Here is a 24,353-nt window from a genome sequence, read left to right as displayed (position 1 = left end):
ATCTTTAACTCTTTGTTCTAACTGTCCTAACCATGTTTCTCCTAAGATCTTTCACATGTAAAATACACCAACTAATAACATTTAGAGTGCATGCTTCCATGTGTCACAGTAATTAAATGGGTTGTTTTTAATCAGCTCTGTTGCTATGTACATTCATAGTCTGAGCACATAATATGTGATGCAGAAGGCATTTCTGAAATGCACAAACATTTACTAACACTCTCCTGTCTGCTTGTTTCTTAGACAAGTGTTAAACACATTAAGACCATGCACTCCAGCTCTGCAATTTTCTTTGCTAAGCTCAATAAATTGAAACAGTGACAAATTTAAATACAAAAAAATGAAATTTGAATTCATATTTATTCATATTTAAATACATATTTATTCATATTTATTCATAATAGTGCCCATTTCTGGTGTAGGTACACGATAGTAACATTGCAGATAACCAGGAATTTCTTAGAAATTTGAAACTGGTTTTGCGTCTAGAGTAATTCAAGCTACTTTATGTTTCAGGCACCTTTGGGGTCTTTTTATTTCCTCAGGCTGCATTGCCCAGGACAGACTAGAACAGGACATTCTGCAGTTCAGCACCATAAACCTTGAATATCGTTTCCATGTGGCTGTCATGCTAGATTTGGCCTCTGTACCTTCCCAACAGTTAGTTGCATCAGCTTTACATAGGAATATGTTAAATGCCTTATTCATATGTATATATGTTTTTGAGTATATGTTTTGCACAAAGGAAGATTCAAAAAAGTGTCAGCTCTTTGAGCATTAAACGATAAATAGATTCAGCATTAAATGTTGTCATACAGGCAAAACTGTGCTGCTGCCAGTGACTTAGTTGCATCTACCTGGGAAGTACTTTGCTGGTCAGTCTATCACTGCATCTATCACTACAGTGTATCTAAATTAAACATCGTCTTAGTACAGTCATTCAGGAGGCCCATTCATTCCTTAGAACACAAAGAACTGCCTTTCCAGTGTATTTTTTTTATTCCCTGTTAAATCAGTCATAAAGCTAATATTGCACTGTATTCTATCTGCATCCATAAAATGCCGAAGGACAAAATACAGCAAAGCACTTCCTGCAGACCCTACCTTCTCTGAGAGATTTCCAGTCAATGGCATGAGAAGAACTCAGTCTGGCGTTCATTTATTTGGATAATTTCATTTCAGAGCTGGTATTCAGAGAGCAGTACTAGTCTGACCTTCATAACGAGGAATGGCTTCTTGTATTAGCAGTGTTCAGAGAGGACTGATTCTATCTGAAATCTACTCATTTAGTGGAACAACTATGGAAGCAGCATGCCTGGAGAGTTACAGCCATGAAATAATTATCTACCTCACCAGGTATGTTTTCCTTAGTAACTATTCAATTTCTATAACTGATTTTTCCCATCATGTAATGCTCTGAAAGTAAGAAAATATTGTGGTTCCAAATAAGTAGGACTGGAAAAGTAAATAAATCATTCAAAAGAGAAAGTATAAATAGAAAGGAACCAGCCTTTTAATGTGTTTTGGGAGTCTTACAAAAGCCAGTTAATTTGTAGGCAGTAAATTTTCTAAAATATCAGAGCTTTAATACTAAAATTGGAAAAAATTAGATGCAACGATCTTATAGTCCCTTACATATATATATGCACAAATATGCTTTACATTAAAAGATTCCTAAATCAAGTTGCTTTGCTTCAAATAAGCTCACTCATTTTTTCACAACAGAATCCTGACCTATTCAGGACAAAATGAATTGTTGGCTTGCTTGATTAAAGAGGGCGAGAAAAGAAATTAAGTGAGGACAGTGACTGTGTATGTTTGCCAGGTATCACATTACGACTTAACTTGACCGTTCCTGTTACAATGAACTAGCCGCAAAGATTTGCAGACGCAGGTCTAAGCATTCCTCTTCTCCACATGGCTGAGGAGTCCCCGGTGAAAGAATGATGATCCACTGAGGAATCACATCATTTTAAAAAATGAAAACACTTTAAAAAAATCGCCAACCACTAGGTGCTACTTACAGAACATTATAATACAGTGTTCTCTGAATACCTAAATTAGATTCACATAAGATGAAGGGTTAATAGCCATAGGTTCCCCTACATTTGGTAACCCCTCAACTATTTCAATGTAATTACTCCCTACAAAGAAGCACATAAAATTAATCAGCAACAGTCTGAAATGGTGACGTGCCAAGCTCTGAATAGGAACATTTTGCTAATTCTCCTTAGTATATCTATTTTAAAAAATATCAATATATATTGTGAGAGCAGGGTCCATGTAGGTGGTAGGCAAGCTTATGGAGAACGTGAACTTGTGCCTGAACGAAGAAGGTATTCAAAGCTATTGAAAGTTCAAGTTGCACTAGCCAGTGAGTGACCTGATCCTGTCATTGCAGACAGGGGGATAATTAACGCTAGTGGGGGAATTTTAAGACTGAATGCTTTGTCATTAGGCCAACCGCTGATGCTGTCCCTCTCTCCCCCACAGGTACAAAAGGCATTGAGTAGGGAGGGATGCTGTGATTCCCCTGGGGAGCGGGTCGGAGGGAAGCTGGCAAGGGAGAACACTTAGCTGCTGCTGCGCTCTCTCCCAATATGCATCGTCCCAAGAAAGTCTAGAGGATGTAAAGGTCAGCTCCAAACTTCCTGTCAGTTCATCAGGACAAACATTCAAAATCTTAAACACTCTGACAAGCGAATCTGATACGAATGCACAGACCCATAGTAAATGAGGCTGGAAAAGATCTTGAGAGGCCATTTAGTTCATCTCCTGTTATTTAAAGTACACTGGGGCTTCAAAGAGAAATCCTTCATACCATACTTAGTACTAACAGCATACTTTGGGGACCTGCTTCCTAGTGGCTGACAATAGATAATAACTTGTTTTAGGTGAGTCACATGTTGTCCATAGTTGGACTATGAGCACAGAAGTCAGAAATAAGTTGGATCGACAGAGTAAGTTGACTATGAAGTGAAATGAAAAATTATTTAAGAAAAAAAAAAAAAAGCTCTCTACCAGACAAACCTGTATCTTTGGATGGTTCCACAAAAACAGGCTCCATTTAGAGTAAAAAAAAAAATTACTTCACTGGCATCCCTGCAAACTTTCAGCCTGAGAGCCAAGAACCAGGACTGGAAGATTTCTTCTTGCATGCGACTGCCAGAGGCACAGACCCCACCAGTGCTGCTAAAACCCCTTTTGGCGACAGTCATGTAATTTTTTAACCATTTCTAAAATTTAGGGGAGATAAACTCCATGGTCATCATCATTATCCCTGCTCCCCTCTTCCCCCACCTTCCCAGTCTCAGCGCCTTGATATCCAGACTGTCAGGTTGTGACATTCACCACAGCTCTTTCATCTCCAAAAGAAAGAGCACAAAAGGCAAAACTTGGGTCAGGACATGGCCAGGGAATAGACCGAGCCCAGGGAGCTGGATAGCCCAGGTTATATACACTTCCGTGAGACCTATGGGGCTCTCATCTGCATGTCACCGATCACAGGTGTGATGGACACATGGAAATTTTGAGCTTTCGCAGAAAAAAAAGTCAGGCAAGAGCTTAGCTCGCAGGCATTACAAACACTGCCAAGGTATCACCTGTCAAGACATTTATGAACTCCACATAAAGTAGCTTTAAAAAGAAATGTGTTTCTTTTGCACAAGTCATAATTGGCTAGTGACTAAAAGGGAAAATACATGGAGAAAACAATGCAGACTTAAACCAGCATTTCTTAACGCAGCCTTGTGGCTGCTGCTTCCCAGTATGTTGAATGCTGACAGTTCCAAATACCAGAACATAAGATTTATTTGGATTATAAATAGATGTTGCCCTGTGCTTCAGTATCAGAAGCACTCTGTTGTGTAAACAGAAAACTATTGGGTTTTGTTTCCACTTGTAAAGGTTACTTGAAAGCTCCCACCCACTCTTTGCTGACAGGCTTTATCACCTGTTGGAGTTCAATGTCTCTCTTGAGTATAAACACCTCTACAGCCTGCAGAAAGGCTTCACAAGAAACTGTTAAAATGTCTGCTCTCGTATGCCCTTTCCTCCACTCTCTTGGATGCTTTCCAGCTGGCTTCCCTACTTTGCTAGTTTTTAGCCACCCCAGTTTATTGAACATATCTTGGGTTTGGCGTTGTCCTGATTTCTATTATAATGTATTCTTTTCTGGAGAAATGTGTTTGTTGCAAGCCTCAGTGTCTCTTACTTACAAAACAAAACAAAACAAAACAAAACAAAACAAAACAAAACAAAACAAAACAAAACAAAACAAAACAAAACAAAACAAAACAAAACAAAACAAAACAAAACAAAAAACACAAATCCAAATCTTCTTAGGATTTTTAAAGAAATAGTTTTTTAATCACAAATTACACTCTGAAACATCACCCAGGTTCTTTCCATCCTTTGCTATTCCATTTTCTAGAGTGCAATCTGACTTGTTGCCTCTTTACGCTCTGCCCAGTGCTCTTTGAAATGTATTTAAGTGATGTGCTGCTTAAGACACATCACAACAGGGGGCTTTACTATATCACGATCTTCTTCCCCACGTAAGAACAGCAGCAGCTGTAAGATGAAGTCCCTTTCTTCATGCTAGGAGTAGCGGTTGGGACCTTATTTTCTAATAAAAACTAATTTCTAATTTCTGCTTCTCTGACCTCCAGAGAAGATAAGGCAGACGGAGGTTGTGTGCTCCTTGACACATGCCCCACCATCACAGCTTTGCTGCTTGACAGCATCGTCTGTGCCCACTGCTCTGTCCTGCATGGTCACCTCCGGTGGTATTTGGCTGTGGGCTGAGATCCATTTGGGTGCCTGCATGTGAGCCCAGCATCTAAACTTCTTCTGCAATGGCTGATGAAGATCCAGTTAACCAACTCAGCGGTGCCTGAGCAGTTTGGCCATCTACCATCCACAGGGCTTGGCTCTGCTGCTGTCACGTTGGGTTCTAGAGCCATTTGAGTGCCCTGCAGCATCTGAGACCTCTTGTGGAGCTGCTAGCTACAACCCAGGACCCATATACACTGGCACATCTCATACTGTACTAGACCACTTAGGAGGCAGAGTCAAGCCCCCAGTGCGGCTTTGGGTGCCACAGGCATCCTGTTAGGCCTCCAAGTGTGCAAGTCTCCTGCAGGTCCTCTGTTGTATCTGCCAGCTCCAAGCAAATGCCTCAACTATAGCCTGAGATGGTGCTAGACACCCAAATGTAGGCAACTGGATTGAGCACTTTTACTTTTCCTTTCCAGTTTTTGCCAGTCTTGCTGGGGCCAGGCTTTGTAGTCTGCCCATGTAAACACCCACTTACTGGGGATCAGAATAAGACTAGCAAATGTGCCTGAGTTGATCAAAAGATGGTTAGATGGTAGTGATTTCCAGTCTATACCCATCTGCTTTTGGATCTCAGACCTGGACAGTGAGGTAAAGATTGTGACAGAGGTTCCTCCCTAACTCCAAAATATGTCATATGCAGCTTTCACTGCCCGGCCATACAGTTGACGTCTCTCTTGCACCACTCCAGGTTTTGTGACTTCCTTTTAGAAACTGCATTTATATCCCATAATTAATTAAGCTGGGGTAGCCAAAAGGTGTAATTCCCCTCTTTCATTCCCAGAAATCTGGCCACACATTTGAGTACTGTTTCCAGAAATAATAAAATAATTTCTTGTTGTTGTTGTTGTTAAGATTTTTTTCTATTTTATTATTTTATTAGAAGATAATTTCTTGGTATTGCTCTTCTAAAAATCAGGCTATTCATGTAAATGTTTTAGTATAGATCTGGGAGACTAACTTTAGACATACTTCTGAAAACCTCAGCCAAAGGAAGAAGGTCTGCTAACCTCCTGGTGCACTATGCTCCAGCTCCGTGGCAGAGTGGTCCCAGTGCAATGCTCCACACATAGCCCATATTAGCACACCGCACTATATTTAGCAAAATGTGCCCTGCTGCTTCTAAGAGTTGAATAAACCTTGATAACAAAGTTGGCCTGGCTCCTTTGGGACTTGTAACTTCCCACTGAGCAACAGAGATCATTAAAATGTTTAAATCATATATTTCCCTTTTGCACAGTATTATGATAGGTAAGATTGCATGTGTGTGTCAGCCTTTCCATTATAAACTTCAGGTCCCAGGGCATTAGTCACCCAGAGTCAGTGCTCATGTTGAGATGAAACAATGTGGAACCACTTTGATAATAAACAAACATGTATAACTCAATTAGTTAAAGAACATATCCGTAGCTTAAAGGTCCTGATGGAATCACAAGTTCCTCCTTGCACCACTGGAGGAACAGAAGCTGCTCATAGTCAAACCATATGAACAAACCATCTCAACAGGTGGGACAAGCTCTAGCAGCACCAAATCTCCCTTTTATTCCAAAAAGCATCTCTGAATATGCATAATATTATGATCACATTGATGAGAATGATACAAGAGATTTGCATAGAAACTCATAGAGGAATCTTAATTTCAGAGTAAGAACATTTTGGGCAGAGCACATACATCAGGCCCTGCACAGTCCAGATTTCTTGGTTAAAAGGGAAAACTTCTGTGGAAAATGAAGGACAACCATCTACAAGAATTTTCATTTTTTGCTGCTGTTTCAGATATTGTTAAAACTGAACAAACATGTCTGTTTTGGCCCAGGGAAGTTGTCTACAAAATTTTTAATCCAAAGAAATTAAAAGGCAGTTCAAGTTGTTTCTGGATCCTTGTGGCAGCTGAAACACTTTTGGATTAGCACATATAATGTATTTCAATTGATCGCCTTACTGTTCTTTTCAAGGAAAACATTCTGCTGCTGCTTCTGGTGAAATCACGGGCAACTGCATCTCTAGGTGAACTTCACAGCCTCAAGAAGAGAGTTATTACTCAATACACCTCAAATGGTAAGGATACCATTTTATTAGACGGTCATACCACAAGACACACTACTCTCTTATTTTACACCTCTGTTAGCAATCAAATGTGTGTTGCTCACGAAGGAAAAGCAGCACCTATGCTGCAATATGCTTTTAAAGCAACACTGTGACCTTGTTAATTTCATACTTGGTTTGTAACGGTTCTGTTTAGGAAGCCTTAATTTAAGTAGCTCTAAACCTCCAGGCCTCCTGTGATCTTTTCTATTGTACCTCCTTCCATGTTCTGATATATATAAAGCTTAGATCTTACTGGATCTTACCTGATCATCCCTTTCCAAGTTATTTCCACGCCCACCAGACAGCATCCTACCTTTTCTGCAGCCAGCAAAGACCCAACAAGACAGACAGTTTCACCAATGAAAATACCAAAGCTGGTAGCATAACAATAAAACAAAATATTCAGGAGGGAGAAGAAAAAATAATCACATGCACCACATAAATCAGACAGAGGAGAGGAAAGATCATTACATTTCATGAAGTTCAGATTGTTGGATTGGAAACAAAAAAAAAAAAAAAAAAAAAAAAAAAAAAAAAAAATTATCCCAAAACACATCAGCAAAGGACAAATTCATCCCTCTTTGGCAGTTTTCTCTATGACATAGCAGGCTATATGCAACGGGAGTGAGTATTTTGTCAGCTAACTGTATACAGATACTGGTATTCCCCGAGGAGCTAAAACCAGGACTGCCTGACTGGGGACTCAGTGGGACAACATCCTTCTCTCAATACCTCCCTAGCTCCTGCACGTGAATTTGCTTTGTCACAACATTCATAAACAGAAATCCCAGCCAATTACCCTTTTTTTGTGAGGACATATCTTTTTGAGAAAATAGATGTGAGTGTGCTTTAGCTCTACATGTGTTTCAGGGCAGCCTGTTAGCAGTCAGTCTAACAGAAAACCTGTGAATAATAACAATTCTTGAGGAATACTAAGACCAAAACATATATCACAAACTGTGTACACTACCAACTGAGTTCAAAGTCTTGAATACTCACATTAGAAAAAGTACAGTACAGCCAAGAGATTATCCTCAGATTGCGTTTCTGTACAAGCCATTATTTTTACAGCAGAATTGACTGAGTACTGAAAAAATAAGTGGAAAGGCTCAGGCAAGTTCAGCTAGAGAAGGTGGTGTTATTATTAAAAGGAACTTCTTTATCAAAATAATCACACAAGCATGCACATGAAAACATACGTTGGTTCTGACTTATCCCCTAAATACCTTATTTAGGGTCAAGTCAGGTTGATCAGATTGATCTTGTCTTTGAAAATCTGATTCACTCCAGCAACTATGAAGGTCAGCCTCCAGTTCTTTGATATATCAACAGAACTAGGAAACAATGGGAGAGTAAGGAAGGTCAGCTTAATACAAAATATGCACAAAAAAAAACCCTCATCATGCTTTCTCACAGTTCAGGGCAGTGATAGCCAAGGTGAGCAACATTAGAAAAGTGGCATTTTTCTCTGGTATCAGGAAAGAGAAAAAAAAGTACAGACAAGTTCATACACTTAGAGACATCTCTAGTGTTTTCTTTTTACCTCTGAGAGTTTCTGAACTTTTTTCATGGTGTCTTTTAGGAAGCCAATGCTGTGATATTGTGTACTATTAGTCTTCAGACGTGCTGGGGAATTTTTTGCGTCAGGCTAATTGGGTCTGTATATATATTCAGCAGCCAAGAAAATGTAGCCCAGGGCACAGTTCTAAGAGTTCTGAGCTACCTTCCCAATGGAGAAAGTAAAACATGGTCTGTACATCTGGAGTCTCAGAATTGGTTGCGTAACCTAGAACTGCAATACTGAGGATTTGATTTTCATCTGTTTCATCTGTCCGATTATTGTTTGAACAGTCATTTATCTTACAGTAGCATGAACAATATTTTTTATTCTGCCACAGTTGGCACACTACTAAGCTTCCTTTGTTAACCTTAAAACCATGGAAGCTTAAAAACTTGAATAATGAAAAATAGGGTGGCAAGGGAACTGGAAGAGGTGGAGGACTCATTGCCTATCTAGCAGAAAATGTCCCCCATAGTTTTGGGGTGACATTTAGAACAATCCAGCTCAGTGGAAGCCAGGAGGATTTCCCATTCTTTACAGCAAAATATAAAAAAATCATAGTTACCGTTTCTAATATTCTAAGTAACTGAAAAATACTTTTTACATGAACTTGAAATAGAAAATAAAGTTTACATGAAATCTCTTTTGGGGAAAGGTACAATGTGTATTGCCTAAACACAAAAGTAGGACTGCAGTAAGGTAGCAATATTGTACGTCAGTATAATAGCTAAGTCCAGAGAGTCCTGATTTAAGGATGGTAATTAAGCACTACAGTAATAAGATCAGACAAGAAAAACACATCGTTTGAGTGTTACCTGCTAGCAGTCCATGACTTCTTATTACTGACCATTTTATTTTTTCACATTTATAATTTTTTCCACATTAACAAGGAGCAATAGATGTTGTTTATTTTATTTTCTTCTGCTCATAAAATACCCATTGGAAGGCTGAAGGTAAGATCTTCAGATACTTCCAAACATTTTCCATTCATTTTAGCCCTAGAATGCATAGCTCTCTTTTTGCATTTTCCTAGGGAAAGAAAGTATAGGCAGTACAGGTACCTCATTTACACCTTCTGGCAGCTTGTGGTGTGGACGTGGCTGCAACAAATTACACATACAGACTGAACAGCGGGTGGGAATTGCCCTGTTAGCTCTGTAATGTGGTCCCACAAAATGGTGCTGAGCAGCTGACTGGGTCTTGTTTGCTTTCCCCCTCCTCCTGCTCCTGCAGCAGAAAGAATCTTGGCGGTGCCCATGGCTCCCCTGCCCACCTCCATCTGCAGGCTCCAGGGACGTGCTTTGGGGCTACTAGACCCACCTCTGCCAGGACAATTTTTTGTCATTTGTTATTCATTTAAGTAACATTTCAAAGCTCTGTCTATGAATACTGATCGCTTCGTGGTATGGAGATCTTTTTTCTAGCTTGCATTTACTCCATACGCCCTCCCACCAGGGATGCTGCCTGCAGCACAACTCGTGAGCTGCCACCATTCCTGAGACAGCGGAATCTGAGGTGCATGTTCTGCTTCAGTCACACACAGAAATGCACATCTACCGCCTAGGTCATCACAGGATTTTTACAATTCCGACTATTTAAACAATTGTCCTTCTTTCAACATTCTTCATAATTCCCACAGGTGGGAAAGGACATGGGTTTCTTAAAGATTTTGATCTTTCCCTATGCTGCCTTCCAGATGCCCACCGCTTAGTCCACATCTTGGCAGTAACCCTGGGCATGTGACGGCAGCAGAAGCCTTACCAGTGTCGCAGAGAGCAGGCTGATTCCTTCACATGCTGTGAAGTATAATTCACTGTGCTGTGAGGTATCTCTTCCTTGTAGGCATCAATGTTCCTCTCAAGATAAGCTGAATCCAATTTCCCAAACCTTCTTCTGAGGCATCCATACAGGCAGTTCTTGCTCTTTTAGTCATGCAGTTGGCCAAACCCAGCTATGCAGAGAGGCTACCATCAAGGGGGATTTCCCCACTCTCCTTTTTTGAGATTTGTGGGTTTGCTAGAGAGTTCTGAATACACTGGCCCTTCTCTTCCATTTTGCCTCAGGTTTAACAAGCACATTCTGGTTGTCCAGGACAGCAATGAAAAATTCTGAATTTAATCCATGAGAGGCCCAAAATAGTACCGTAACAGGAAACTAGATTTTTGTGCTCATTTTCGCATTCTGGAAAACCCACTGTTTCCATGAGAAGAGAAACAAAAGGATTGTTTTGATGGAATTTTTTTTTTTTTTACAAGCTATTTGTTAGAGAGTCAACACCAGAATTTCAGCGTAATAACCCACAAGCAGCAACTTGACAGAAAGGCTGCAAAGGCACAAATTGTTAGGAACATAAAACCTAACCAGGGATGCACAGCTGCCACTGATTCCCACATATGTTCTTCCCCAGTAATTTTAAGTCAAGCTAGTAAGAGGCATCAGGGTAGCTTACAAGTGATTCTCATACTCACCAACTTAATGATGCTTCCCAGAAGCAGTTTTCACAGAGCAGGCATTTTCACTGACAGCACGAGCTACTTCAGATATAAGGTTTGTTCCTAAATACATGATAGCAGCTAATAGTTATTACTGGGTATCCCTGCCCAATGGCACAATCAATTTTTTCTCCTCCAAAGACAACGCTAGATCTCCATTTGCATTTGTGGTTGTCGGTGTCACAGCAAGCTGATAAATACCACCTCAGCCACTGAAAAAGGACTTTGGAAAGGATCATGATCAAAGCATTACCTTTATCAGCACTTTGTTGCGTTTCTGCGTATACAGACTGCTTCCATACAGTTCTGCTGTTGAAACAGAGCAGGCGAGCACTCCTCCACTATGTTGTTGCTAAGCCACATAACCTGACTTCAGGCACATAGTTCAAACTGCTGCCAGAAAGTTCGGAGTGACCCAGTAGAAATGACATTGGAGCAGAACTGACAGCTCTCCCAGAAAGCACACCTTTAGAAGCAGCAGCTACTGACAGCCTAACACAAACGAGTAGCAACAACCTAAAACTCAGCCATGCCTACAGCTCCTGCCTCACGTTCTGTGAAAGGTCTGGACAAAAGACATTGAAAGATACCTGCTTACCGCTTTAAGTCTGTGAAATTCGTGATTTCTCTAGGTGGAGATACTCAAGTGCAATTGTGGCTTCCTTTAGCTGTGTTTACAGCAATGTTAACAACCATCCTTTAAACACATGTACTCCTGTATCCCAGAAAAAGAAACACTCTTCAGAGAAAGGACGATGAAACCCTGGAGCAGGTTGCACAGAGGCTGTAGAATCTCTGTCACAGGGTCACGGAATGGTCAGGGTTGGAAGGGACCTCTGGAGATCTTCTAGTCCCACCCCCTGCTAGAGCAGGTTTGCCTAGAGCAGGATGCACAAAATTGCTTCCATGCAGGTTTTGAATGTTTTGAAGGAGACCCCATACCCTCTCTGGGCAGCCTGTTCCAGTGCTCTGTCACCTTCAAAGTAAAGAACTTTTTCCTCATGTTCAGATGGAACTTCTTGTGTTGCAGTTGGTTCCCATTGACCCTTGTTCTGTCACTGGGCACCACTGAATGGAGCCTGGCCCCGTCCTCTTGAATTCACCCTTAAGGTATCTGTAGACATTGACAAGATCCCCTCAGTCTTCTCCAGGCTACACAGCCCCGGCTCTCTCAGCCTTTCCTCAGCAGGGAGATGCTCCAGTCCCCTCAGCATCCTCATAGCCCCCTGCTGGGCCCTCTCCAGCAGTTCCCTGTCTCCCTTGAACTGGGGAGCCCAGAACTGGACACAGCACTCCAGGTGTGGCCTCACCAGGGCAGAGTGAGGGGGGGGATCACCTCCCTCGACCTGATGGCACGCTGCTCCTAATGCCCCCCAGGGTCCCATGGGCCTTCTTGGCCACCGGGACACACAGCTGGCTCGTGGGCAGCTTGCTGTCCCCCAGAACCCCCAGGCCCTTCTCCGCAGAGCTGCCTTCCAGCAGGTCACCCCTGGCCTGTGCTGGTGCATGGGGTTGTCCCTCCCCAGGTGCAGGACCTTACACTTGCCTTTGTTGAACTTCATGAGTCTCGTCTCCACTCAACTCTCTAGCTCATCCAGGTGTCACTGAATGGTAGCACAGACTTTTCTGGTGTATCAGGAGATGGCATCCCTGGAGACGCTCCCTGTGGGACTGTTCAAGGCCCTGGGCAACCCAATGTATCTCTGAAGTGGCACTGCTCTAAGCAGAAGATTGGACCAGTTGACCTTCAGAGGTCCCTCCCAACCTGAATTATGCTACAATTGTTTGAAACCTAATCCACGTAACCCGGTATGTACTTATGAACTAGACCTGCTCCTGCCCTACAGACATGTGCCAGTCCTGCTCTTAAGCTACTGAAGAGTACAATTCATAGACAGAAGGTGGCCTCTCTAAACATTTAGCCTATCCCCAAAGTTACAGATAGCACTGGAGAAAGTCTTCCAAAAGAGCATTAGAAACTGACAAGAATTATCAATAAGAATTTAATTAACTTTTAGCACTTCTAATAAAAGAATTAACTTTTATAAGCGCTGCCTTCAATATCTTCAGTATTTCTAGCTTAACAGGGTCCCATTCAGCCTAGATCAAATTAGCAGTCAACTGCCAGAGTATCTAATTAACAATCACTGTAAACCTTTTCAATCAGTAGAAAAATTCTAGCACTGCACTAGTGCAGCTAGTATTAACACTTACTGTGCCCCTTCTTCACTTCATTATCTGCTCTAGAACACCCCCAAGTTCTCTAAAATTTTTTTAAATTATTATTTTATCCTAAAGAAGGAATTGCTTTATTTACCCTAATGACTGAGAGCAAGCCGGCTTTAGCCACCTGAAACATGAGGCAATGTTGGAAGATTACCAAGTCTTAATTACGATTAACATATAAATCTTGATTTCATGGGTAGCAAGATAAATACGTGTTCACTTGCTAATCGTATTTGCATGCTTAGAAATCTTCATTCTTTCAGGAAATACAATGCCTGACTAAGTCGTACCACAGAAAAACCACTGAAAAAAATAACTTGTTAGATGAAGGTGTTGAGTTTAACTGAAACTACTTCTAAGCCCCTGAAGCTGCAGAGGACAGTGTTATGCTGCAGAGGACAGTGTTATTATCTCTACAGTAAAAACTATCACCTTTGGAGGGTGATCAGGAATCAGATTCCTCTATTTCTAGACATATTACAGTCAACTTCCAGCAGTCCACTGCAAGGATACAGCATAATCATCAAGTACTCAACATTTATTTCCACACAGGATAATCCAATCCTAAGCATTTATTATAAAATTAATTTGCTCTACTAAAGCAAGAAGAGGAAATTCCTATAATAGACAAGATACTACTTTCTCGCAGTGCTTTAGGGCATTTAACTCACCTCTAAAGCACTAACATAAATCACATAAAAGAGAAGAGGCTTTCAAGTCAAAGATCAGCATATTGATCAACCCAGCATAAATTTACTGAAAGTAAAAAGCACTCTAGTGTAGTATCATGGAATGGTTTGGGTTGAAAGGGACCTTAAAAATCATCTAGTTCCAACCCCCTGCCATGGGCAGGGACACCTCCCACCAGACCAGGTTGCTCCAAGCCCCATCCAGCCTGGCCTTGAGCACTCCCAGGGATGGGGCATCCAGAGCTTCCCTGGGCAACCTGCTCCAGTGCCTCACCACCCTCACGGTAAACAATTTCTCCCTAATCTCTGATCTAAGTCTACCCTCTTTCAGCTTTAAGCCATTCCCCCCTGTCCTGTCACTACATGCCCTTGTAAAAGTCCCTCTCCAGCTTCCTTGTAGGCCCCCGTGAGGTACTGGACAGCTGCTATAAGGTGTCCTTGGAGCCTTCTCTTCTCCAGGCTGAACAACCCCAGCTCTCAGCCTGTCTTCATAGAATAGATGCTCCAGCCCTCTGATCATCTTTGTGGCCCTCCTCTGGACTCGCTCCAACAGGTCCATGTCCTTCTTATGTTGGGGGCTCCAGAACTCAATGTAGTACTCCAGGTGGGGTCTCTATGACAGCTCATCAAAATCTCTGTTAGAGGGGGACAAGCCTGCTGGCCATGCTTCTTTTGACACAGCCCAGGATATGGTTGGCGTTGTGGCTGCAAGCACACGTTGCTGGCTCATATTCAGTTCTTCGCCCACCAGTACCCCCAAGTCCTTCTCCTCGGGGCTGGTGTCAATCCATTCACCACCCAGCCTGTATCTGTGCTTGGGATTGCCCCGATCCACGTGCAGGACCTTGCACTTGGCCTGGTTGGACTTCATGAGGTTTGCACAGGGCCACCCTGTCAAGGTCCCTCTGGATGGCATCCTTTCCCTCCAGCATCTTGACCACATCACACAGCTTGGTGCTGTCGGCAAACTGGCTGTGGGTGCACCCAATCCCACTGTCCATGCTGCCAACAAAGATGCTAAACAGCACCCGTCCCAGTACAACCCCTGAGGAACACCACTTGTCTGCCCTGGACACTGAGACATGGACCACAACTCTTTGAGTGTGACCATCCAGCCAATTCCTTATCCACCAAGTGGTCCATCCATCAAATCCATGTCTGTTCAGTTTAGAGACAGGGATGTTGTGTGGAACAATGTCAAATGCTTTGCACAAGACCAGGTAGATGACATTGGTTGCCCTTTCCTCATCCATCAATGCTGTAACCCCATCATAGGTGTCCACCAGATTTGTCAGGCACAATTTCCCCTTAGTGAAGCCATGATGGCTGTCACCAATCACCTCCTTATTCTCCAGGTGCCTTAGCATGAAGGATCTGCTCCATGGTCTTGCTGGGCATGCAAGTGAGACTGACTGGCCTGTCACTGCAGGTCTTGCTTTTTAAAAATGGGAGTTATGTTTCCCCTTTTCCAGTCAGTGGGAACTTCACCAGACTGCCACGACTCCTCAAATGTGATGCTTAGTGACCCACTATGATGCCACCTGTCCCTGCCCTCCCTTTAATCTTGATCCATAAACTCTCAGCCAGCTCCTCATCCATCCCCATGCGGAGCTCTGTAAACTCCAGCTGGTCACCAACGGAGTGAAACACCTCCTCCTCCTCCTCCTCCTCTCCCCTGCCCATACTTCCTAAAGAGCCCCTATCTTTCCATGCCAAACTCCAGTCGTAAGAGCCATCCCACCACATCTCTGTAAGGAAAGTAAGATCAGAGCCCTGCAGGTGTGCACACGCCCCTAACTCCTTTTGTTTACTCCCCGTGCTGTGTGCATTCACCTAAAGGGATTTAAGTTGGGCCCCCATGAAGCTGACCTGGCTGCAGCGGCTGGAATTGCTTTGTGCTGCTCTCCTGCCGACCCGTGATCCCGCTCCGGGCATCTGTTGGTGGCACTGGCATCAAACTGGTAGGAGGGGGAAGGACTGAGGTTCCCCTCCTCCGGCAACTTTAGTTTAAAGCCCTCTTCACCAGCCTGGAAGCCTATGGCTGAAGATGCTCGCACACAGGAAAACACGATATAGTCCAGACCACCACAACACAACATAGAAACTGCTTTATTGATTGCAGTTAATATTTTGCAATTAAATTATGATTCCAAGCATTAAGCCAGCTGCTTACAACAAGGATAAGCTGCCACCATAGTCGCATGGAATTGGACGAAGAGATGCTGGTCACTGAGGCATCAAGAACTGGAATCATTTCTGCTTCTTGGGCATTGAAGCAACAAGCAGCTCGTAAACAACATAAGCCGTGCCTGAATTAAGAGACAGAAAATACATTTTCAGAATGGTAAATAAGAGTTCATTTCAAGTCAGCTTTCCTTTCCCAGTTTGTTCCAGAAGAAACACTGACAACAAGCAGCTGCAATTCAGACACAACACATTTCCATAGCCACCTCTAAATGATTTTTGGTGTGGGTTTTTTGGCAATTTCTATTTTAGAGAAAAAAAATCCTTCAATACCTCTCCATAGACTGCATAAAAATAAAGAGGGGGGTGGGGAGGGAAGGAGAGAGACATGTTTGTGGAACCTACACAGATGATCATAAAGTAATGGCTATTTATTCTTATGAGATCAACATATTTAAATTAGAGACTATTAAAAAATTATGAAACAAGCAACAAAAAGGTTAAATATATACAGTATCATGAAGCTTGGATATATTCTGCTACTTTTCACCACATGTGAAACCTCAGTACATTATCACCTAGCACTAAAAAGTCAGACTAGTGACAAAAATGGTATACATATGTGCTATAATTTCAGTTTACTCCTTTCCAGAATAAGCTTTGTAAGTAGTTCTAGTTTTCTCTAACATTGTACATGAATTCTGAAGGAGTATTCAGCCCATAGTACCATTAATCAGGGGGAAAAAAGCCATCTGAAAAGCTGCATTTGAGAAGGCACAAATAAATTTCCCCTTTCCACATGCATTTTGCATGTTCTGAAGAACAGACTGAACAAACTGTGTGACTAATTTACAAAGGAAACACCACTCATATTGGAAATTGTACCAAAGGAAAAGTATTTTAACATTAGCAAACGGGAAATTGTATCAAACTGTAAGTATTTTAATACTAGCCTTACCAAAAGCTGTAAGACCCATGGTGAGCCTATACAACAGAGAATCCATTACACCACCTTTAAGATACACTGGGATGCCATTATCCTCCTAATGAAAACAAGTGACAAAAAGGAATTATTTAAATACAGTTCCTGCAATATTGTGTTAATATAATTAGAATTATGCAGAACAAGAATCACCTCCCCAAATTATCTTCCCAACTCCGAAAAGACACTGAATCTTATTTTGACTCTGCTTTCTCTTTCAAGCTTTCATTCTGTAACCAGATGATCACTCGCTAGGGAAGCACAGTAAATGATGCTCACGTTCATTTCTAAAGCAGTGATTGGCAGATGCCTAAACACTTCTGACACCAGTAGCCAGCCCCCTCGGGTGCACAGGATATGATTACCATCCCTAGAAACTTCCCGACTGTCTCCAGCATAGTCAATCCCTGCTATAGGAAGCAACAAGGGGAGGAGCCTCTACTGTCACCTGGTATCACACAGGAAATTGTTTTGCTCCACTTGAAGTAAAACTCCAAAGACACCAGTCCCGCTTAACTTGCTGTCCCACAAGAAAGAAACGGGAAGAGGAAGAGATAAACCTAGAGATGTCCACCAGCAGAAACAGAATCTCTGACCTCACCCATCACCAACCTCCTGCTTCCCCTTGGCTCACAATGAACACTGTGCTCCTTTAGGCAGTGTCCCAACAAGACTGGCTTTCTCTTTCACGGAAAAGGAAAGCAACGAGAGACAAAAACTATTAAACTAGGGCTTCTAACATAGTTTTCCCTTTCATATGGCTGAATCCCAGACTACTCTATCCTCCATATGAAGCTGCTGTTCCAGGTTAGAGCTGACAGCTGGGAGTATGCTCTTGAATATCCACTGCTTTGGCATTTGAAGAACGACTAGTTCTCACGAGGTGGCCCTATCAATCAGGAAGAGAGTAATTCAGAAATTATAATTTTCTAGGACTGAATCCAATCCCTTAAGACCTTTACTGTTTTCATAACTGAGAAGTACCACAATACCACATCCTCACTAAGAATTATGGGGCTCGTCTATGATCTATGGATATAGCAGTAAAATAGCAGGTTTAACTTTTCCCTGTACTTCTGTCCTCTCACTTGTTGTTTTTCTCCATTTGTTCTTAGAACATACTTCATCTTTATCTTTGTACAGTACCTACTACTCATAAGAAACCAGGGTACAAATCATTTCACAAGGCAAAAAACCCTAAAGGGCCTGCAAGTCAAGTATGTATGTACAAACACTCTTAATCTCTGCAGAAAATAACTGATTTCAAGAGCTCACTTCAGATGTAAAGAGGACTTTCACCAGTTCTTTAGCAATAAAAACGTATGCAGTTAAGATCTACTAGAACACTGTTACTCTACTAACATTATTCTACTATCAATGCTCACTCATTACCTGAAAAAGCTTCTGCTTCTCAGGAACTCTATTTCCCAACTGCCTGCGTGAAGCAGTGCTTATGGTCCTCTGGGAAATTTGGCGAAGACCCTGAAATAAAAGATAAACAGTGTTTTACAAATAGTGAATTTTTTGCAGCTATATCCACGCTGGATAGAAAGTTTATTTTAAAACTAAGATTGAAGTCTGAAGGGACAGGAAGAAAGGAAGGTCTTTAAAAAAAACCAAACAAACCTTCTCATCAAAACCCACTGGGTTTTAATTCAGCCCATCCATTCAACAGACTACGTGAAGGCCTGACTGATTGGTTATCTAATAAGGAAAAACTAAGGAAAATTACTTTCACAAGGGCTCAACAGATTTATGGATCTGCAGCATGACCTTCATATTTAGCATCCTTTTAGGGGAAACCTCGACCTCTGGCCCTTAGACCTCAGTTTTAGACACCATTTGCTGTGATTAACTCTACCAATGGGGACAATAATATTTAGGACAAACGTGTCTGTGCAGATAAGGATCTTCTGTCATAGCCACAGTTCACCTACTAGCCACCAGCACGGGAGATAATCCAGCACGGGAGAAGGCACACCCCACCCCTGCATACACATAGAGTTTAAAGACACCCAGCTGTGTCCTAAGCTGGAATCTGTTTCCACAGTCAGATCGTGTATGCGCTCGTTAGCACAGGTCAGGCCACCAAAAACAATGATCTGTAATTCTTCCGAGCGCTCAAGTGTCAGGTCTCAAAGCTAAGAACATCCGCGCCTCTCTGAGCTGCCGCCAGACTTCTTCCAGCAACGCTGCTAACACCGATCCTCCCCCGCGAAATTACCGCGCTAAAAACGCAGCCAAGAGGGCAGCCAAGCAGGTGATGCTGGCTGCAGGTAACGGCACCACACGCTTCGCTTCGCCTCGCCTCCTCCCTTCCCCTCCCCACCCCAGATAAACACGCTATCAAATTTATCTCCTCAGAGACGGACTAAGCGTACCCGAGGCACCCGGACGCCAACTCCCAGCCCTCCCGGCGCCTAAAGCTCAGCACTAGGTGGGGCGAGTGGGCCAGGACCTCAAACGTAGCACTTCCCCCCAGCAGCCCCTTCAGCAGCAGCACCCGGCGTCAGCGCTCGGCGGGGGGGGCACCGGGCGGCCGAGTGCCGCAGCCGGGGCGGGCGCCGGCAGCCCCTGAGGGGACCCCCCCCCACTGGCCCGGCTCGGCTGCCCGCGGCGCCCCGGGAGCGGCAGCCCCGCGGCGAGCTGACGCAGCGGCAGCGGACTCCTCTCCGCAGCTCGGCCCGGTCCGCCTCGCCTTAGCCCGGCCCGGCGCGGCGGCCTCACCAGCAGGTTCCGCCACATCGCGGCTCTTGGTCCCGTCACCTCCCGCCGGCAGCAAGGGCACCGGAAGCCGGAAGCAGCTCCCCCGCCCTCACCGACGGTACCACAGAGGCAGCGGCGCGGCGCGCCCAGAGCGCCGCCTCAGAGCCTACAGCGCCACCGCCCGCCCGCCGCCGCGCCGGGGCTGGGGGAGGAGCCGGCACCGCCCGCTGCGGGAGCGCGCCGCGGCCGCCTCCGGGCCGATGCGGGGCGGGCCGTGCCCCCCTGGCACGCACTCGCACGACGGTCTTTCCCCAGCAAAACACGTCGCCCGGCGGCCCCGCGGCGCAAAAGGGTGCCCGCCGTGAGGCGGGGGGGCAGCAGGAGGCGGCCGCTGCACAGGAGCCGCCTCCGGGCGGGTGAGAGAGGGCGGCCCCGCCCCGGCCCCGCGCGAGTTCGGCCCCATCCTCGGCCCGATGGGACGTTTGTCCGGTGTCGCGGCCCGGGAAGCAGAGGCGACACAGACACACACGCGCACCCCAGGAGCGGAGGGGGCTCGGAGCGGCGGCGGCCGCAGCACCGGGCAGGACCCGGGCCCTGCTCAGCCGTTTCTGCGCGGCGCACGCCGGGCGCTGTTGCCGCAGGCTCCCGCGGCTGCCGGCCGCTGCCCTGCCCTGAGGGGCGGCTGGGCACAGCCGTGAGACCGGCACCCCGCGGGGCGGCGGCACGGGCTGTGCGATCGCCTCTCGTTAGAGCTGCCGGGCTGGCAGGGCCCGCAGGGGCCGTCCCGGCTGGCCGGCTCCGGGGGCGGCAGGGCCGGGCGCTGACCCAGCCGGGCGGCCCTTGCCCCTTCCTGAGCCAGTGCGCGCTGGGAAAACAGAACTAAACCGTGCACCCGCTCCCTGGCTCAAGCGCCATTAGCAGCAGGGACGCTGAGTACTCTGCACGTGCAAAACAAACCAACCAGTTTCATGTTTCACAAGATTGTGTGACAGGCAGTGAAGTAATGCCAGATTTGTCTGAAATGCAAGCCTATTCGATTCTAAGGGAAGAAACTATTTGCCCTTCAAGATGGTGCTCTGAGAAGCCTGGAGTTTTTCCTGCATTGCAGATCTAGCCCCCTAATTGCATCTCCTTGTGCTTCAACCTTAGGCTGCAATACAATGCTGTCAGGAACGCTATTTCCCGGCTCCGCTGCAGTGGCCCTGCACTCGGGTTTTTGGTGTTACACTGCTCTTGCACTGGTGCCAAACCCCATGATGAATAATGCACGTCGAACACAGCAAATTAGTGCTCGATCTAGTATGGAAATAACAAGGATCATATCTCAAAGCACAGCACTTGTCAATCTGATGAGCTGCCCCAGAAAGACACTAAAAATGCAGAGATGAAGAAGTATTTATAGGTATAGTCTTAGCTGAGCAGAATATTAAAAATACCATTTAGAAAGCATAGTCATGGAGAAATATGATGTGTTGTAACAAAGGAGGAAATTGGATGCGTTATTTAACAGTTTTCAAACACTCAAGCAGTGCTGTTACAGAATAGCACTTAGAATACATTACTACTACTGCAAGATAGATTTCCATTCATTCTTCTTGCAATCTTTCATCTTATGAGTGCATAACATTTGTGTTCTGATTTTTATACTCTTAGTTGTGTTTAGATATTGGTAAAAGGATCATAATGCCCACAGAAATCATTATTGCTTAATTTCAACCGTGTGGACCATTTCCTGGTATGTCCGAATCTCAGCTTCAGGGCTATTGCCTCCCAAAATACACTTTACAACAGACAGGCCATACTTAAAGCTTGGCACATGGGTTAGGTACCAGTCAAAGCTACAAGATAACTGCTCAGAGCAAGCACAGCTGGTGTCTTGTGAATTGACTAATTTATGAAGAAATGAAAACTTGAGGGAAAGAGAAATGGCAACTTGCTGCTTCAGGGTGAGGCTATTTCACCAGAAGCAAACTCACGGACTGCTTTTTCCTAACTGGACAGAGTAACTTTTGCATGTTATTGTATTGAAGAATAATAAAATTGTTAATCAAAACTTACTGTTACACAGTTCTGTTTAAAGCCAGAATAAAAACAGGGTTGTTAATCTGCATCTTAAAAAGTATTCATCACAAAAAGATGTTTTGCATCTTAAACCAGTAATAGAAGGGTATGCGAACCCTGCTGAAGAGATCACAGAAACAACTGAGTTAACACTCAATCCAGGTGTGGAAGTGGAAACATCTGGTGCAGCATGACAGCTGAAAATGACAATTTTTTAAGTCTCCTCAGTCTCACCTGCCCACAGGTTGTTTTTTTCTTGCAAACAAAATACTTGACTAACCCAGTTAAAAGCTACATTGTGTATGAAGAGAGACAACATGCTGTACTGGTAGTGTAACCACTTTCCAAGTTACTTTTGAGTTGTAGAATACACTAAAATTGCATTAAAAGAACTTGCTGACATAAAGAACAATTTGTTCTGAAGTTTACAAGCATCCATTGTGAAGCACACACTAACTTCAACCATGTAACTCCAGACTTCAGTAGGCGAGCCTGAAGACAATCGTATTTTCATTTCTTCCAAGAATATCACAATCCAATCTTTCATTTTCATAACCAAATTAATGAGGTCATTAATTAAATCCCTGGCCCTCTAACACTACTTAAAACATCTTGCCATTTTATTTAGCAAAATTTGGGCCAAATCCTCAGGTGCCAATTCAATTGCACTTGTACATAACTCTGCTCTGCAGTTTGCTTGAACTGCTTCCTTTATGTCTTTATCTGAAATCAGGGTTCAGTGAGAAAGAACTCCTACCTGCTTTGTCAATTATTTTTTAAACTTCTTGAGCTTCATGAATTATTGACCTATGCTTTTATTTCTCTTATTTCATTCCCAACAGGAAATGAGAAAAATAATTTTCCAGTTCAGACTTCATAGCAGCAGTTGGTGTAACTCAAATAACCAACAGTATTACTTTTATTTTCAAACACGCTTTGAGCGTATTTGGAATGGGAGGCTTACAGGAAGATAGTTTCTTATTTGAGACTCAGGTCATATAAGGATCTGCTAATTCTTATCGGGCCATTTCATAATGGACTTTAGTCTTAATTGAAACTGCCAAGTAAGATTAGACCACATTTAGGCACAGAAGGCAGTGTGGTCAGAACAGAATCCATGAGCTAGAACATAGGGTATTTTTATACAAAAGTGCTTCTGCTGATCTGAGGAAAATTTAATACTACCACCACTACAAAAAAAGCATTTTGCAACTGGGCTTTCTACCTCAGACCTCTTTTTCACAGTTAGAAGCAGCCTCTTCCACGAACAGGCCACGTTGCTAAGAAAGAGCAGGAATAAAACTGGCTTAGATTCTCACATTTTTTCTCCTACTTCAAAAGTGAAGTTTTGGCAGGCTGCTCAATACAGGCAAGTACTGATATGTGGAACATTTGGGGCTGTTGGTTTTTTTTGTGTTTGGGTTTGTTTGTTTTAAACTTACTGACTAGGTCAATACAAAGCCTTCATGGGACTGGGCTTGATTTTAAGATTGATATTGCAGACCTTCCTGAAGGCCTTTGTGTTGTTGCCCTCTTCATTTCTAACTCATCATAGCTAATTAGTTCAGTTACAGGGAACACCCCCAGGTAATACAAATATTGAACTTTTATTAAAAAAAAAAAACAACTTACGTAGTACCAAGGGTAGATTCACAAATTTTCAGGCAAGACCAGAAACATATTCTTGTCACGGGAACTTCGAAGATCAGAATCATTTGCAGTGCTGCCAGATTACTCTGTGGTTATGCCTTGTCCTTTGTCTTCAGTGGTTGCATTTCAACCAGTAACTTTTTCTTTTTTTTTTAAAGTGTAGGTACATTCTACTTTAGACAGTTACCTTTTTCCACCAGACACTGACTTCAACTCAGTCTTGGACATCTATCAATCTATAGACACTGAAACTCTTTTAAAAATTTTCCCACTGCAAGTAAGGCATCTGAGAGCAAGTGCAGTCAGTAATGCCTCCTGTGAATCCAACCCAAATGCCAGCCACGTTCATTACCCTGATGGATTGAAGCAGGTACACATGCTTGCAGACGTTACTTGACCCTAGACTGTTATGGCCTTTTCTCCCATGGAGATTTCTGTAAAAAAAAGACAAGGCTTGCATTCTTCCAAGGTTTAACATCCATAATTAAAAGCAAAACCATGCTGCCGAGAACCTAGTTTCAGTACCAGTGTGACCTTGGGAGGCACAGGCTGTGAAGGATCCTTCACGCGCCAGTTACAAGCTGGTAACTTCCCTCTGACTCAGCCAAGCACAATCAACAGCTCCTAAATACCCTGGTGCAGGTAGAAAAATACACCTGAGGTGACAACCTGCTTTGTTACAGGGATGTAGATTTTTACAAGAAACCAGAAGGAACTTGATCTCACACAAGAGAATTTTCTTAGAGACCTCTTGCCTAAGAGAGGGACATGTCCTAGTTTCCCAAATTGCTGTCTCCAGGAAAGAGTTGTTTCCCTCTTACAAGCAGACCCTCATACAGCAGCAGCCTCCAAAAAACTTATAATCGCTCACATTTTGG

General features: G+C 43.7%; 1 protein-coding gene across 1 annotated transcript; it reads right to left on the bottom strand.

Moving 5' to 3' along the window:
• Positions 1 to 15,985: 15,985 nt before the first annotated feature.
• Positions 15,986 to 19,912, bottom strand: LOC121090555 (cytochrome c oxidase subunit 7A2, mitochondrial). The gene is made up of 4 exons (XM_040599193.1): positions 19,786 to 19,912; positions 18,451 to 18,540; positions 17,035 to 17,119; positions 15,986 to 16,201 (listed from the first exon to the last, which is right to left on the bottom strand). The coding sequence occupies exons 1-4, from the start codon at positions 19,801 to 19,803 to the stop codon at positions 16,143 to 16,145; spliced, it is 252 nt and encodes an 83-aa protein (XP_040455127.1). The 5' UTR covers positions 19,804 to 19,912; the 3' UTR covers positions 15,986 to 16,142.
• Between the last annotated feature and the right edge of the window lie 4,441 nt (positions 19,913 to 24,353).

Source organism: Falco naumanni, chromosome 6, assembly GCF_017639655.2.
Source record: "Falco naumanni isolate bFalNau1 chromosome 6, bFalNau1.pat, whole genome shotgun sequence".
Classification (NCBI taxonomy): Eukaryota; Metazoa; Chordata; class Aves; order Falconiformes; family Falconidae; genus Falco; species Falco naumanni.
Note: the sequence above shows the minus strand (reverse complement) of the source record. Positions and strands in the feature narration are given on the sequence as shown.

Coding starts and splice junctions, on each gene's coding strand:
- LOC121090555 (XM_040599193.1), bottom strand. Junction 17,120..18,450: donor AGAAGCAGAAGCTTTTTCAG/GTAATGAGTGAG, acceptor TGTTTTCATTAG/GAGGATAATGGCATCCCAGT. Junction 16,202..17,034: donor CATGGGTCTTACAGCTTTTG/GTAAGGCTAGTA, acceptor CTCTTAATTCAG/GCACGGCTTATGTTGTTTAC.